Source organism: Gymnoscopelus braueri (genome assembly GCF_963280865.1).
Source record: "Gymnoscopelus braueri genome assembly, chromosome: 13".
NCBI lineage: Eukaryota > Metazoa > Chordata > Actinopteri > Myctophiformes > Myctophidae > Gymnoscopelus > Gymnoscopelus braueri.
In genome coordinates, this window is record NC_137615.1 from 23,936,280 (window position 1) to 23,954,173 (window position 17,894).

A 17,894-nucleotide genomic window follows, 5' to 3' on the forward strand; every position below is an offset into this window, starting at 1 on the left:
TCATTGTCATTATGAAAGTTTCTTGAATTTTGACGGAGCAAGTTAATTGACATTACGTTTATTGAGCAAAACGGAGGAGTGTGTCTTCTCTTGCCTGCTGCGCAGCATGCCCAGCGTCTGTCAGTGTACTGTACACAGACACACACACACAGGCATGTGTGAACCGCGCACACACGCAAACACACAAACTTCCTCGCTCTCTATCACTCTTCCTCCAATAAATGGTGCCTACTAATTAAATATCCTTGATTGTGCTTCTCAGGCAGTAAAAAGAAGTAGCACGCCATGTTTGTGTTAATCTGCCTTGATTGATTACAAAATAAAAAATATATAAAAAAATATTGCATGTCCTGCGATGTGATACACAATATAAAATAAAATATTGTGCAGCCCTAATACAGTATATATATATACAGTATACATAAACACACACACGACACGCACGCACGTGCACACACACACACACACACACACACACGCACGTGCACACACCCACACACACACACACACACACACACACACACACACACACACACACACACACACACACACACACACACAAATAATAACAACAATTAAATGTCTAGGCGAGGCTTTGGAAACAGATCTACGGTAGTCTTGACTGTTGCAGCCCGATCTGGGTGAGCTCATACTGCAGCAACACAGAAACAGAGAGGTGGAGAAATATAAAGAGAGAGAGAGGGAAAGTAGAGAAAGACAGAAATAAAGAAAAGAGGGGGCTATAGAGACAGTAAGAGAGAGAAATGGGGGACACATCACATGGTGATCCTAAAGCGCACATGGCCAATAAGGAGCCAATTTGAGCTGCTCTCCACGGCTGCTATGCTCACCCTAGTTCTTTTGATCCCGCTCTGTCCATCTCCACAGCGATTAATGGCCGGGAGGGTTGTCACGGGAACGACGGAGAGGGGGAATAACAAGGAAATTGAGAGGAAGGGGGAGTCACCTGGCCCCAGGTAGACCCCAGCAAGGTACAAGGTACACACACACACATGAGAGACGAGAGAGAGAGAGAGAGAGAGAGAGAGAGAGAGAGAGAGAGAGAGAGAGAGAGAGAGAGAGAGAGAGAGAGAGAGAGAGAGCAAAACGGTGAGAGTGGCAGAGTGGAGGACCCCAAACCACAGTAGCACATAATTAAAATGGCTCCTCACACACACATTTCAACAGATCCAATAATTAACAGCCCCTCCCCACACCTCCACAGAGACACAGAGTTTGCCCATTTCTCCAAGTTTTGCCAACTGATTCTGCCCGTCATCACAGTGCCAATATCTCAACAATTGTATTCATAATAGACTGCACATGTTTGTGTACATGCATGCATGTTACAAATATGTGTGTAATGTGCAGATCTGTGTACCGTGTACACACATGAACGTATAGTACACCAAAGTACTGGATCCGTTCATCATACGGTATGTAATGTATGTTATGCTGTTGGGGTATTTTTGTTTTTATTCTTTTGTTTTGCACTAGTTTTTTTCTCTGTTGATATTTCTCAGTATGTGTTTTAGGCGTGCTTGTAGATCGGCTATTTTCGGGGCCAGCAACACGTTGTACGACCCAAGTACAAATAACAAAAGGCTTAATCTCACCTGCTAAGATGGCTTTGTGTGCCTGAAATGTGTGGCCGGCCACACACAGAGAGCAGTCTGTGAAGCGGGAGTGTTCCCACAAGTCACCCAGCTCTTCAGACAGCCTGCAGTCAGGCACCTTCACCATGTTCATTGTGTTCTGGCCTGAGATGTTCACAGAGTCTTGCACCACGCTCACCTACAGCACAAACATTCACAGGTATACGTACACACATGCACACGCACGCATACACACGCACACGCACAAACACGCACACACACACACAGAGTGAAGAAGATGGGGTTTTAAATGCGGCAATCGAGCGCATACAGAGTGATTAAATGCACCCAAGCAAGTATCGTCTCTCAACTTTAAAACATTAAAAGTCAGATATACGCAGAAAATATGCAGACAAAATAGCCTGCAATGTTCATAAGAACAGTGCATCAATCAATCCAACATGCTGCGAGTGATTAATGGTGAAATCAATACATCAGCCTCTCCATATGGGGCCTATTCTTCCTCCTTCACTCTATCAGACTGCTTGTATACCCTCAAACAAGAGAGATAATGGACATTCAAGTCAATTTGCGAGTATATTGTGTGTGAGCGTTAGCGCGCGTGTGTGTGTGTGTGTGTGTGTGTGTGTGTGTGTGTGTGTGTGTGTGTGTGTGTGTGTGTGTGTGTGTGTGTGTGTGTGTGTGTGTGAGTTCTCTGTATGTCTTCCCCACTGACTACACCACCTGTTCCAGACAATGTCAACCAGACTCATTTATCTCTCAACAGGACTGAGTGCAAAAACACACAATGCATGTACTGTCCGCACACACACGAACATACATCCTCATAAGTGCACAAGTACTAATTATGGACTAACTACTTATAGCTTAGATTGACTTGAAACTGTAATACTTGGATAGCAATCCAAGTAAATACTCTGTACAATGTCAATGTTACCTAGCTGCAGTACAGCCTACTGTAGCAATTTATCTTTCTAGTGCACAGTGTAACGCTGCTCAATAATCTATACCCTTTGTTATGGCCTTTTGGGTGCCAGAGATAACACCAGATAAATAAACAAAGCAAATACTTTTTTTTTTGTCTCAGGTCTCACATTTACAATGTTTTGTAGTAAGGGGCTGATTCACGGCTGCAGATGAAAATCCCTACAACATCCCAGCAAAGTGACCTTGCTTCTGGGGGTCAGCCAATAAGCTTGACCCCCCTGTATCCATCCATCCATCCATCCATCCATCCATCCATCCATCCATCCCCGAACTCTAGGAAAAAAAGGGGAGGTAAAGCATACAATAAAAAAGTGCATGGCAAGCAGGAAATTGAATGTCAAGGACCCTTGTTTGGCCCTGTGGGAGGTATGAGAGTTAGCCTTGAAGGGTTAGGAGGAAAGAAAGGAAGAATGAAAAAAGAAAGCAACAAAAAAAGACAGCAGCAAGAGCGAGGGGGCCAGAGTGGATATAAAAGAGAAAGTGAGAGAACGAAGAGAGAGAGACAGAGGGACATAGAAAGGGAAGGGACCGTGAATACAGATGCAGAGATACAGAGAGATGGGCAGATAAAAATGGTAGAGTAGACGGGCAGAGGCGCACAAAAGCAGAGAGAGAATGAGAGAGTGAGGGGGGAGAAGAGAAAGACAGGCAGGGGACAGATAAGGAAATAGGAGTCTAGGTGTGATGTTGAGTCAGAGATGGTTTCTCATAAACACTGCCTCATTTCTGCCAGTGAGGGAGAGGCACAGTAAAAAAATAAAAAAAGAGAGAGAGAGAAAATGTGACTTCTCTGGAGAAAGGAGCATTTTGGGCAGTGTTGCTGTACAGAGTATTGTGTGTATCTCTGTTTCTATATGTGTGTGTGTGTGTGTGTGTGTCCGTGCGCCACAGTCTGGTCTCCGCAGCTGGCTCCATTAATCACACTCCAGGGGGATGCAGATCTGACTGACGCGCATCCATCGCCACATACTCACAGAGGAATATGTGAGTATGTGTAGCGCGCACACACACACACACACACACACACACACACACACACACACACACACACACACACACACACACACACACACACACACACACACACACACACACACACAAAGTAATGAAGTCACATAACATAGGCAAAGCCATTCATAAGACACTGATTAACAAATACAGAAGGCTGGGAGAAAGGGATATGGGGGAGGGGTGCGAGGTTAAGAGATGGAGAGAGAGAGAGAGGAAACAAAGAGCGAGGGGCATACCGTAGGTCATAAGTTCAACAGAGCTCAAGCTGCAATGAACAATGTATTTTAGAAGTCACATAACATAGGCAAAGCCATTCATAAGACACTGATTAACAAATACAGAAGGCTGGGAGAAAGGGATATGGGGGAGGGGTGCGAGGTTAAGAGATGGAGAGAGAGAGAGAGGAAACAAAGAGCGAGGGGCATACCGTAGGTCATAAGTTCAACAGAGCTCAAGCTGCAATGAACAATGTATTTTAGAGAGGATGGTACATGGTACCAGGTTCAGGGCTATGTGGTTAACACCCACTAGAAACTAACAAAAAATAAAAAACAAAACCGTGCTTAAAGGAGAAGAATTCAGTCAGTGAGATTTCCAATGTGTGTTGGTATAAATACAGTAGGTAATTAGCATGGTGGAGACATCTCTGTGCTCTCAGACATAGTGTGGCACAGCCAGCCTAATTACTGGCTAACCTGACCAATTATTTCACGGTTTAACCAGGCACAAACTACATCGATGCAGCACCTGGTTACTCAGGCACACTGGCCACACTGACAGTCGTCATACCATTAGTTGTCATCTACAGTCATTGTCATCTTCGCACATATCAGCATTATTTTCCTCCCTGCGCTCCCCCTCACCTCCCTCCTCCTCCTTCTCCTCCACCCTGCATCTTCCTTCTCACCTTTTCTTACTCATGAAGAAAGATGATGGCGGTGGTGGTGGTGATGATGATAAACCATATACAGTACATAGCATAAAGATGGTGCACACAATGATAATAAACAGGAGGGGTTGCCGAAGGCAAAAGTAAAACAAACAAACGTGGACGATAATGAATAAGCATGATCGCCGAACGGCAATCATAATATACTACTGCTAATTAAATTCCCACAAAATGTATCAGTAAACTCCTCACCTCCTCACACTCCAGTTCTTCAGAGATCAACATGAATCTTCTGCTAACCCCCCATCCTCTCTTCTGCTCCTCAAGGCAGAGGCAGAGTTAATACAGTTTCAGAGCCCAGATTATTTATTCATTATGCATCAATCTCTTTTGTGCCTGTTTATGTGTTTGTTTATAGATTTACAGTGTTTCACCATGCGTGAAATGGTTCTAAAAAATTATCAAATGAAATTCATTAAGTTGCCAGCACCTCATCTTCACCTCCCTCATCTCATTTTCAACTTCTGTTTTTTTCTTTCTTTTTTTCAGATCAGTCCCATGCCTACTGCAACACTTAGAGACACAGAATACACACTATAATATAAGCTTCCTTAAAATGAAATACAAGCCATTTTCCATTTTTGTGTCATTGGATTGCATTTGAATTTAATTATCCATGGATGATTTGTGTTCAAAACAACATGTTTTATTTATGTGGGGAAAGGTTGCTTATTGCTGCTGAACTTATGCTTAACTAATAAGAATAACAAGTTAAGACAGGAAATGCTAATTCCACAGTGCCACTTTTGCAAACAATATCAAATAAGCAATGTCAAAATCAATGTTTAAGTTTAACATTTCCAACAGTAATTTGTTTCCAATAATCAGTGTCTTGCTGTGTGCTTTCAGTCAAACAATACTAGTCTGGAAAGTCACTCTGTTAGCTGTTATTGCCTGAGAGGAAGAAAGAGGCTCTCTATTTACACAACAGTGACAACACAATGCACAATGATGTATTATGTCTTTGACATGCGATGCCTGTTAGCAAAAATATTTAATGGAAATTTGACAGATTTCAATGGGCTGGAATTCTCTAATCAGTGGAGGGAAACAAACCCAAATGACACATCTTGCGATGCTGTGTTTGTACGGAACGACGATCTAGGTCTGAAATAGTGCAGAAAATTCAAGGATTTTTCTTTAAAAACCACGCACTCTCACACAATAATTTGCAATACCTTAATAGATCAGTGATCTTCCAGACACACTAAACCCCTGAGCGCAAAGAAACTCATCACCAGGTTTTATAATGCATGACCTGTCTCCCACTCTCCAGCAAACCAGAGTAAACAGACCTGCTGCTGCCACACAGCAGACCCTCGCTGCAGGTTCCTCCACCTCACACTGATACTTCCTCCCCTACTAGAAGAACACAAACACTAACTATATGCCATGTTACGTTATGTAAATAGTCGAGTGGACATGCTGTGATACAAACTTAACAGCGCTTGACCTTCTGTAGCAGTTGTTTTACCAGAGCGTAAATACTGTAGTAACAGGACTGGAAGTTAACCTGACGCTATACAGTGGAATAACCCATCATCACCCAATAATATTAACCACATGAACCCTAGCATCCCTATTTTGGGGGCAAATATTTGGCAAAAATTTGGAAAAACACTTTGTTTTTCATATCACGGTTTATAATACTGCTGTATATGAATATAATATACATTAAGTCAATCCATACAGTATGTGAATGTTTAACATACATCTTATTTTAAAATTGGCTTAAGGGAGGACTGGCCGGCCGGCGAGCGGGACGGCGGACCACATTGTCACGCTCATGTCACTATGACACAGCCATAAGGAGTTCCTAATGCAGCTTTTTTTAAATTTTCATTTGAGCTTATGTGCTTCATTGTGTGGAGGATTTATTTTATCCCCGTCTGCACTTAATCAGGCTACAGATTGGCTACCGTTTACTTCGAACAATAGTCATTTTAGCAGTTGTGCACAGGGTATCCAGCTGAGGGTATTATTAGTTGAGCTGTGAAATAATTATTTAATAACTATTGTAATGTGGCTGTCTGGCTGTGTGTGTTTATGTCAATAATGGCGTAAACATTGACATACACACAATCGTATTATTTCAATCTGCTGCAGCCATAGACTGGAATGACCTACACATAACTTTAAAACTTGGAAACTTTCATCTCTAAGTCGGCTTTTAAAGTCTTTGTTTCTGGACATTCTTAAAGACAAATGCTGCTGTCCCTCAGACTCCTGCTGCTGTCCCTCAGCCCGATTTATTTGGCTCTATTTGGCTCTGCAGTAATGCATTCAGTTTTATTGTGTGCATTTTAACAGTGTTTTGTTAATTATTACATTGCGTTGTTTTATTGTTTTAACCTGATTGTTATTATGATTATTTTAGCCACTTTACCCTCTCCCTCAAGAGGCCTTGCCTTTTGCCAGGCCGCAGTTGTAATTATTAACTTGCTTTGAGTGGTTAAATAAAGGTTAAATAAAAATAAGAATGACTCAATACACAGTATCATTATCAAATCACATTATCAATCATCATAGCTATGGTTTTGGCTAAGCAAATAGGCGGCCGTGATTAACACATTAACATTTTTAATTTAAATGTGCTCATACTGTTTCCACTGTTCTTATTTGATTGGAATATAAATCAAAAAGGACCGCTGGCCTATCGGTCTGGGCACCTAGGCTCTAATGTAGCCTGACAGCGCGTCACAGGTTCGAGTCCCGGTCCCGACAACCTTTTCTGCGGGTCTCTCCCCGTCTCTCTCCCTCTTTCCTGTCCGTCTTCACATAAAAACTATCAATAAAGGCAGATACTTAATCCTCTTCGTCCCTAGTGGGACATAAGGCTTTAACGATCTGCCTCCATCGGGACCTGTCTTGTGCTGCATGTTGTGCCTCGCCCCATGTCAGGTTCATCTCCTTTAGCTCGGCAGTCACGGTTCGTCGCCAGGTTGTTTTGGGCCGACCTTTCTTCCTTTTCCCTGCAGGAGTCCATCCTAAAGCGACCTTAGGGATACGATCCTGGGTCATTCTGAACACATGACCCAGCCATCGAAATCGGTGCCGTTTGATCTCTAACACTATGCTGTTGCACTTGGTCACCCTGTGTAGCTCTTCGTTGGATATCCTCTCAGGCCAGAAGATGCGGCAGATTTTCCTCAGGCATCGATTATGGAAGGCATCGATTTTCTTCATATCCCTTTTTGTGACTCGGCAGCATTCAGATCCATACAACAGTACTGACTTCACATTGCTGCTGTAGAGTCGGATTTAGGTTCTGAGGGTGTACTGTTTTGACTTCCAGATGGACTGGAGCCTAACAAAAACACTGTGAGCCTTCCCTAGCCTTGCTCTGATGTCCTTTTAAAGGCAGATAAGCCAAACAAAAAAAACTATGGCAGTGGAGTGATTTTCCCAAGAAATGTTCTGTCCAATAGATGAATGGCCTGTACGACATTGTGTCATTTGTCTAAACATTTTGGTTCGCTTAACACAGGACTGTGTGAAGACAAACCAGACTTTTTTTCTTCCATTTCTTTGTCCCACGATTTTGTAACCCATTTTTCACCCAGTGCCAATTGCCTAAGCTTGTAATCCCGGGCGCTACTCTCCCTCTGCCAGCCTGGGACTGAGCTCATGTTTCCTTCAAACATACATAATAAATAAAAATGTTATCATACATTTGCGTATGTCACAAAGGCACCTAAATCTGACATACAGTATGGTGCAATTTGGTGGTCAAATGTCAAAGTCAATTATTGATTAACACATTGTCATATATAACACATTGAGTGCCAAAACCGGAGATCTACAGTTTTGCAAATACACCCGTCGAGTGCCATAACCGTAGATCTACGTGTGTTTAAATTTTTCCCTCACATAGGGCACTCTAATGCAACTTAGGAATGATCCGCGGACCCTGTCAAATGGAATGGACGGATGTGAATCAAGTCCAAAAAACGTACCTCCCGTCCACTCCAATGATACGATCTTTAGAAAAAGGTCCCTATCTTCATATCTTTTTACCGTGGTGAAAATTAGCCATTTTCGACGCATGATCACTCTGCAATGGCGGATCGCGTTAGAAATGTTATGGTTCCAGACGTTAGTCGGGACCCTCGACCATCGCCCACACACACCCTTTGTTTACATCTGCATCCTCATCGTGGCGTCTACAGCTCCAAACAGATCAGCGCACCGTAAACAGTAAGAAGCGCTGGCACTGGATGTACCGTTTTAAAAGACCTCCGGCACTAAATGTGATAATATACTGTGTATAACATAACATTTGAGAGCTTGTCTCATACGTTTTCACTTCACTGCACGTTTCCCGATGTAAAATCTAGGAAAGTCCAAAGATTTGACATTTTGTGGCTATGCACACTTCTAGGTTGCCTTTGTTACTGAAAATGTGGTCTGCAGAAAGACTAGTACCATGGAGGCAGACCTCTCATACCTACTGACACAGAGGTATTTTTGGTGGATCTGCACAGACAGAGGCATATTTCATGCATGATTTGAACTCAAGCTGCTGAACCGCTGTCCCAGTCTGCACCGTGATTTCACAGCAAAGTCTGTCGTGCCTGGCCAACCTTGTTCTTAGGCACACGTGCACAAGCAGTCATGTGTGTGAACATGCATACATATGTGCAGACACACACACACACACACTTGACTGGTGGTGAGCAGGGCCTCTGTGAGCAGTCTTTGAGCGGCAGACATTTGGGTCTCTTAAGTAGTTTTGTTTTCTCTACAGGAGGATCACAATCGCACAACTGATAGCTTTGAGACCCTGAGGCTACATTTAAAATCACTTGAATCAAATGTTTGGGCCCCCCAGAAAGAAGAAGCAAGCAAGTCTTGCTGGCGTGCTCAATTTCTGTGGTCTTCACCCAGGGAGAAGCAAACGGCCTCTGATGGAATTTAAAAGACCCGTTGTTGTTGCATTGGTGTAAGAGTGGCAGAGATAGCTGCCAACCATAGTCATGATGAAAGTGCCATTGCAGGGAGTTGGGGGTTAAATGAAATTGTGAAATTATTTTGTGCAAGCTTCCTATGAACTGCACTACAATAAAGAATAAGAATGAGAGTGAAAAATAAGAGTAAAACAATACATCAAATCTTTATAGTCTGAGCTTAGGCTCAAGCATGGTACTGTGATAGAGTGTGTTCTATGTCTATTTTGCTAAATAACAAAACAAAGACACAACATGTGTGACAGTGTATGCCTTTCATATCAACATCTGTATATCCTTCTTGGATGGACAGACTTTTTTATCAGCATTCGGTCGTCTGTCTGGCTTTGTCGGTCTACAGCTAATCTTTCAAATTACTAGGAAGATCAGTGTGATATTTCTTGTGCACACTGCCAGCAGGCCAAAGACCTCAATTCAAATCGGTCATCAACAACTATGTCATTTTTGTGAATTAATGATCGCAGATCAATCGTCCTTCCAGGCTATGGAATAAACATCCCACCATGCTATGGAGTTGAATTACCCAATCGGGCGCAAGCTGTCGGTCTACACTAATGGCCATAGAGATGCGTGGATTGCGGTTATATCCGCGGATGCCACAGATATCCACGGATTGGGTGGACTACAGGTCATAAAAACAAACAAATCATAACATTAATTAACAGCGTTTTGGGAGAGAGCGGGTGAAATAATGCAGAAAATATTAATGACATTCTCTGAAATGTTAAGTCATTAGGCATGAATTAGCCGCCTACTAGACTGCCAGCTGCCAGTCCTGTTGGCCAGTCCGCCGCCGGTGGGGTCCTTACATTTTCAAAGAGCAATGGAGGCAAACGGAGCAAAAGCCAGAGCGATAAATTGCGTCTCCAAGCAGCTAACATAATATATAATCTCCTTGATGACAGGATCGGTAAGGATTAGACTTGTTAACAATATTCCATATTCATATTAGAATACATATTTGAATATTAAAAAATAAAGGAAGGTTTGACTATAAAAATGAAGGTTTGAATAAAAGATCTTCCCCACGAGTTCTCACAAGACTCTGGACGCATTTAACCTTACAGGGGGTATCAGTGGCCACTTTGGACACAAATAACATGGCAGCCAACGTCTTTGACTTCATTACCCAAGACTCTCTGCCAAGCATGTCCGGCAAGGACGCGCTGTGATTGGCCTGTCTTCGCTTTGACTGGCTGATGAAACTCATTGTCTCCCCTATACATAGTAATACAGTCAAGCCCCTAGCAGGGACCGCCCTGAGTCTATAAATGTATGGAAGGATGATTGTTATTGCTTAAACATGTAACTTTATAATTTTGTGGGACATAATATGCTATATAGTTGTTAAAAAAAGTTACATAGTGCTGCTTTAAGATTTACTGCATACAAGATTTTTTAAAGGACGTTGTATTTGGCAAAGCCAGGATCTGATTCAAATTCTGTGTCCTTCTAAACATCTAAAAGGTAAGAAAAAAGACGCAAAGAAAAAAGACAGACTTTAAATTGCCCAATCATCCGTAAAACAATGTATTCAGTGATCTCACAACTAAGCAAACGAACAACAGTGAATACCATAAATAATAAGGACTATTTGAAATGCGGATTGCGGGTGGTTCTGGATCTATGAATTGGATAATCTAATTTATGCGGGTGGATGGATGATTAATACTGTAGGTGCGGGCGGATTCGGGTGACGTCAGGGCCCATCTGCACATCTCTAACTGGCCAATTACAAAGCTCCTGTACACAGAGAGAGTGTGAGCTGAGAGGGAGAGAGAGAGAGAGACACATTTCCATGCAAGTCTACATTTGATTAACTCAAACATAAACAGTACATTTATAAAATGTGACAAAAACCCTATTTTTCTTTGGCATAAAAATAATAAAGTAGCTGACGGGCTGATTTGTGTTTGTGTTCCCAGTCCGACCCAGTAAACATAATTGACACAAGGAACTAACAATCAGCATCTTTTATCGTAGTCCTTCCCTCCATTGCCTCTTGCCTTTTCATACATGCACACTACCCACAATATTGTCAGAGGGAGGTAGGGCACGCCTCCTGGCAGAGATTTGCGCTCTACTGAGTGCACCTTTCTAGTTGTACCTTTTCACTTTTAACAGCGTAAACTTTTACTTCACTTCACAGCACATGGAAATGGTTCTCTCCACGCCTCAACAAAACACACATTTCAGGTACACAAAATTCTGTCCTCTCCCTTTTCACTCTCTTTATCCCCTTCTCTCTCCCTCTCGGTGAGCTGGTAGTGTGTGTGTGTGTGTATGTGTGTGTGCACCCTATGTAGTGTGTGTGCACTGTGTAGTGTGCACAGAGGGAGCATCTGGAGCATCTGCAGTCGTCTCCTCTGACAGCAGCGCGGCATATGGCAGGGCCCTGTGAAGGATGGGTGCTGTCACCCGGCAAAGTGCTTACCCACCGACAGGAGAGGCGAAACCCGCGCTAACGCCATGAGGAAAAGGAGGGAAACAGCTGAACATCAGCACCCTGCTCATTTATTCTCCTACCACCATGTCACTCCAGGGGGGAAAGACAGAGAGAGAGAGAGAGAGAGAGAGAGAGAGAGAAAGCTGAGCAAAGAGAGCCTTAAAAGAAAAAGGAGCTCCGACCGGCTAGCCTTAACGGTAACTGCGATCGGGCATGCGTTACAGAAACACATTCGTCGTCTGCTTACTGCGTGCAATGAATCATGGGACAATGGTGGAGGAAAGCACAGCTCAAAAAAAGAATAATAGAGAATTGAATGGATGCCAACTGGGTACCTGCTTGAGCATGCTGGCTTGCACTCTGAAGAGAGAAATGTCGAATCCGTGCCGGCTGTTTCATCCGCCTGTTTCTAAATTGCAAACTTCTCTGTAATGTGTGACAGTTTTAACAATTGTTGTACCTCCGCATAAATGCTGGCTCAATTTCGCACGTGTATACAGCCAACCCTGGGATATTACTATGTCTGTACACTGTTGTCCCCCTAGTGGCCCATCTCTTTATATCAAACAATGTCTGACAAAGATATTTTTAAATGTGCGAGAGGAGCGTCCATGTCAGATAGTGGGCAGCAATCTAGCCTCTCTGACATTACCTCTGACTGCCTCGAGGTGGACGACCAATTCACACTGTTTCGTATGAGCTGATCTTAACACATTCACTGCCAGGGGTATTGACTAAACAGGCTGTAGCTTCTGCCAGCATTTTTAAGCATTCTGACTAATCTTTCAAGAACCACAAAATATTTATCTCCAGTATGATCGATCCCCTGATGGTTGCTAATCACGGAGGGTTTCACTGTGCTTCCGTGAAGAAATTTTTTTTTACCTCCTGTTCGCTTGTTATACCCAGTTGAAAATAGCATGTTTCGCCAAAAATACATAGTAAAACACAGGAGCTGAGATACAGAATATTTCCCAAATACTTTAACCAGGAAGTGAATTGAGCAGTATATCTTTGGATCGCGTTAACTCCTGGTTCTGTGTGTAAAACAAAAAATATATTTTTTAATTTTTTTAAATGACAGAGCTCTCCGTCAATGGCGGTGAACGGGTGTATTTTAAATGACGGAGATCTCTGTCAAATGCAGTGAATGTGTTAAGATAACCGTCAGGTATGTTCCCATAAATCTCTAAATTTTTCAGAACAGCCCTCTTTTACCCTTTAGTCTATCAAAACAGACTTTCATGGTAGTAAAAAACCAAGGCACTCACAAATTTAAATCAAACCTACATGTTTCGACCTAACAAAGGCCTTCTTCAGGGCAAGCAGAAAGAAAAACAGCACACATTCAAGCCATGGTAGTAACCCTTAGATTGTCAGTCAACAGGGCTCTGCCCCCAGGCAAAGCGCTGCTGTACAAAGTTACCCAGGTGTGAGTCACATCTACTGTTGGCCGCGGGGGGACCTGCGCGCACTCTTGTGCTCATGTGCCCACGATCGACTCGACTTAAAATGTGGTATCAAGGCGATGTACTGATGGTGTGACCTCAGAGCAAGAAGTTATACCTGCAGTACTGTCAGAGAAAGAACAAAACAAGAGGGGGAGAGAGAGAGAGAGAGAAAGAGAGAGACCCAGTAACCGCTGTCTGGTATACAGTACGTCTTATCAGAGACGAAAAAAGGAAGTGTGAGAGGGAGAGAGAGAGACGTGACTGGTCCACTTTCTTTCTTTTCGCATTTTTAATACTCAACATCCTCTCCAACCCTGTACCCCAGCAACTCTCAACCTCCATGCCTTGTTACTTCCCCCTGTGCCCACTCATCTTCTGAGGAGGCCTTTTCTTTTGTCACAGTACCAGCACCCCCCCCCATCTCTCACTCTCTGCCCTTCTCTTTCTCTTTGTCTCTCTGTCCCTGGTGCTCTTCCTTTGACAGCCAACGCAGCACCTTTAATGTGAGCTATCTCCTCATTAAAGACCCGCAGGTTGTCCAGGGCTTTGGCAGAGACGGAGAGAGCCAGGAAGCAAGGGAGGGAGAATGAAAGAGTGGGGTGGGTGGTGAGCATGGGGAGAGAGAGAGAGAGAGACATGGCAGGGCTTGTGCTGACTCTTTCCTATGTGAATTATGGTGTTGTATGTGTTTTAAAGAGCCATGAAAAAGAAACTCTCAGAGGGGGGAAAAGGGGAAGATGGGAGGTTACTGGTGGAGCTGGCAGTCTGGTGCCATGGTCTGCCCTACACTCACACTTTTCCAACGGAGATGAGAAGAGAGCAGAAGGAGAGACAGATAGACGGGAGGAGAAAGAGAGCGAAGGAAAAACGAAGCTGAGCAAAGGAGGAGAGAAAGGGGTGGAGAGTCAGAGTGAGAAAGTGTGAATGTACATTTTTGTGAGTGTGTGTGTGTGTGTGTGTGTGTGTGTGTCGGTGTGTCGGTGTGTCGGTGTGTGTGTGTGGTGTCCGCTCATGACTGAGAAGAAGACACAAAGAGATGAAACATTAAAGGAGAAGGGGGGAGTAGCCAAAAGAGAAAAAACTGGGGATTGGCCTTGCATGTGAGATAAGAGGGTAAAAGACGAAGAGGAGGAGGGAGCGGAGAGCAACGGGCTCAGGGGCGATCCCTCTTTCTCAGATGTACGATGGGACCATCTGGACGAGAGCGGAGCCAGGTCTCTGACAGTAAACACTGGGCTTCACTGTCACATGGAAAACAACCAGAAAGATTCAAGCACCATTCCACACACTCCCCACCACCCTTCCCTCCTCCCCCACACCCCCTTCCCCTCCAGTGCCCTGTCCATGTGACAGGGGAGAGCTACTAGACCTTGCTGTAGCACCCTCATCATTTATTTCACGTGGTGTCCCACTTCCAAGATATAGCACCCGCCGTTGCTGCCAGCTCGCGAGGGGATCCGCTCATTAACAGAGCCGGGTAATTACCAGAGAAAGGCAGATATTTACAGAAGAGAAAACAGATGCCGAGGACTTGAACCGGCAACCTCAAACATCCCCCCCACCTTTTGTGGTTGATGGATTTTTGTAATGCACAGCATTACAAACGGTGAGCAAGGTTTTAACAGTCCCTCACTTCCTTCATTTTTTTCCCTTTCAACAAAGTGTCTAGTCACACAAACACAACGAAGGCCACGTTGCAGTGGTGAAGTGTTGATTCTGACAGCACATTTTGATCAAGTTTTAGTCATAGTCTTTTGAATAAAAGTCTTTTGAATAAAATTCTAATTAGTTTTTGTCACATTTTAGTCATCTGAAATGTTTTAGTTTTAGTCTAGTAAAATGTATATCGGCGGGCCTTGATGGCATCGTAATGCCTGATTTTACACTTGGTTGCATGCTGAAAATAGCCGATCTACAAGCCCACAGTGAGCGTGAGTGTGAGCTTGTAGATCTGCTATTTTCAGAGCGCAACAACCGAGCGCAACCAAACATAAAATGACTTGCCTTACAGTTCTACTGGATCTCTTCTCCACTAGAGTCCCTCCCAAACATTTTAGTCGAGTTATTTGTTGACGAGATTGTCAATATATTTAGTCTCAGCTTTAGTCATCATAGCTTAGCTTTTATTTAGTTTTCGTCAGTGAAAAAAGGTATTTGACGACCATTTTTCGTCATGGTTTTAGTCGACGAAATCAACACTGCAGTCCGTCCATGATTGTCCTGAATTTGCCAGTGTATGTCCACGGGGGCTTGTGGGGGGGGGGGGGGGAATCAGGTGCAGAGAGACACTGAGAATATAGAAAGGACACTCCCACTCCCACACACGCACAGCAATGTCTCCACCCCTATCCCACGTGGCCGTGTAGAAGCTGTGCTACCCCGCCAACCCCTCTGTCAATAAGCTCAGTTTTGGCCACACTTTAAACAGACTTGCACATCGCTCCTCCACTAAAATGGAAAACTTCAAGACACCCTCTCCACCATACCCGCAGGGTTAATTAGAATTGTTTTAAACAGCCACTGCCATACTTTTTAAACATTTATGGGCACATGCATTACAACTAAGGCATTAACATAGCCAGAAAGTTTAACCTCTTCGTCACTCCTTGGCTTAAGAGAACGAGGAGAGGAGAGGAGAGGAGAGGAGAGGAGAGGAGAGGAGAGGAGAGGAGAGGAGAGGAGAGGAGAGCTGACCTCTGCTGCCCCCTGTGTTACAGCTGAGAAACAACAAGGGAATTGTCAATGCACAGCAGCCAGCCTGGGATCATAGGATCACAGCTAAACCAGTGTGGGCTGAATGTCAATTAGCTCACAAGAGGGGATCTAAACCTGTAGGCTATGTATTCCCCATACAAATACTGTATATACTGTAACAAGGAATCAAAATGGTAGATAAATAGTAATTGACTATGTATGACAATATAAGGAACATCATAAAGCAACCACCTAAATAAAATCAATCACATCAAATTAATTAATGAATTAGGATTAGGATTAAAGTCCTCTTGAGGAGACTCTATGAGTTACCAAAGTCAAAAAGGAATGTGCATAATGTATATTTGCAGATCCATGTCAGAGGTGAACATACTATTTGTCACAAATACCAAAAGGAGAATAATACAAGTTTAGATGAGAGTTCATCCTCCACTATGTCCTTGACGACAAACAAAGACGAAACCCATCCAAGTGTCACATTAGCTGAATGTCAGGTGGGGCTGGGTCCTACCTCACAGAAGAGGGTGAGTTTGTCATCAGGGAGCAGCCCATTCGCCTCGTCTAGCAGGAAATCCCGCCTTATAAACTTTTTGAAACCCCAGTCCTTCCCCTGGACAAAGCGGTATGCCCTCTGGCTCTCTGCAAAAACATGATGACAAACAGGGGGAATACAAGGTTATGTGGAGACTTTAACAATATAAGCAGGCTCTGTGCACGCATGCACGTACGTGCGCGCGTGTGTGTGTGTGTGTGTTTGTTGTGTTGTGTTATGAGTCGGGGACATAAGCATGAACAATGGAGAAAAAGGCTGGATGCAAGAAGTATCGCCTGCAGGGAGCTTTTAACACTTCAGAAGAAAACAGAATCTCTCTCTCTCTCTCTCTTTCATAAACACTAGCAGTAAGCATGAGACGGAGTTGTTATGCCTCTTTGGCCAGGAAGTAGGAAATTGCAGGGATCAAAGGAGTCCAATTATCATGTGTTTATGGAGTGCCAATTATCTCTGACAGTGTCAGGATGTATTCTGTAACTCTACAAAGCCAGAGGAATGGCACATGTAATACCACACGTGTGAGGACATGCACTTCAAGAACAATCACCTAGCAGCTAAAATCAATCACATGCGAGGACCAACGAAAATGGCACGAATGGTATCAAGTTAGCATGGCTTGTGACTGAGATCTTGACAAATCACATAGCACGGCCAAAAATAAGAATACATTCTCATTCTACAAGTACATAAGTGAAGGAACCCTACTGGAAGGAAGATATCCTTCATACAAACACAATTGATTGAATACTTAGTTATGCTGTTGATTTGGGGGCGGGGGCTAACAAGCCTGACTTGTCCTCAATGATCTCCTTTATGTGTTTCATCTAATTCAGTATAGTGACTGAGGGAGCCAAGGCACATATGCTAGGTTTGATGTCAACTTGCTATCCTAGTGACTTTGTAGCAGAGCCCTAAGCGAGACAGTCCAGCTCCCGCTGGATTTCTGACCATTAAAAGCCCGCTCCTGCAATAGTTTCCAACCGGTCCCCCCCCCCCGCAGTTTATTTTTGACCACCCGCTCTCACCCACAGCAAAGCAGCATCCTGCTCCAGTCATATTTTCATTGGTACTCAAATACAAACAGAAACAGAGAGTGGGGGAGCAGAATTTGCCAATTTCAGCACCACGGACAGAGACACAGTGTGCTGGGCTCTGTGTATGCTGATCAGTAGATATTAATAAATAGATGCATACCTGTC

General features: G+C 43.7%; 1 protein-coding gene across 1 annotated transcript in view; it reads right to left on the reverse strand.

The window, feature by feature from the left end:
• Positions 1–17,894, reverse strand: part of spop (speckle type BTB/POZ protein) — a 100,760-nt gene that overhangs the window by 12,730 nt on the left and 70,136 nt on the right. Inside the window, exons 6-7 of the mRNA XM_080446241.1 lie at positions 16,654–16,781; positions 1,617–1,794 (exon numbers count right to left, since the gene is read on the reverse strand). Of these exons, the coding sequence (XP_080302367.1) occupies positions 1,617–1,794; positions 16,654–16,781 (306 nt within the window). The remainder of the gene's footprint in view (positions 1–1,616; positions 1,795–16,653; positions 16,782–17,894) is intronic.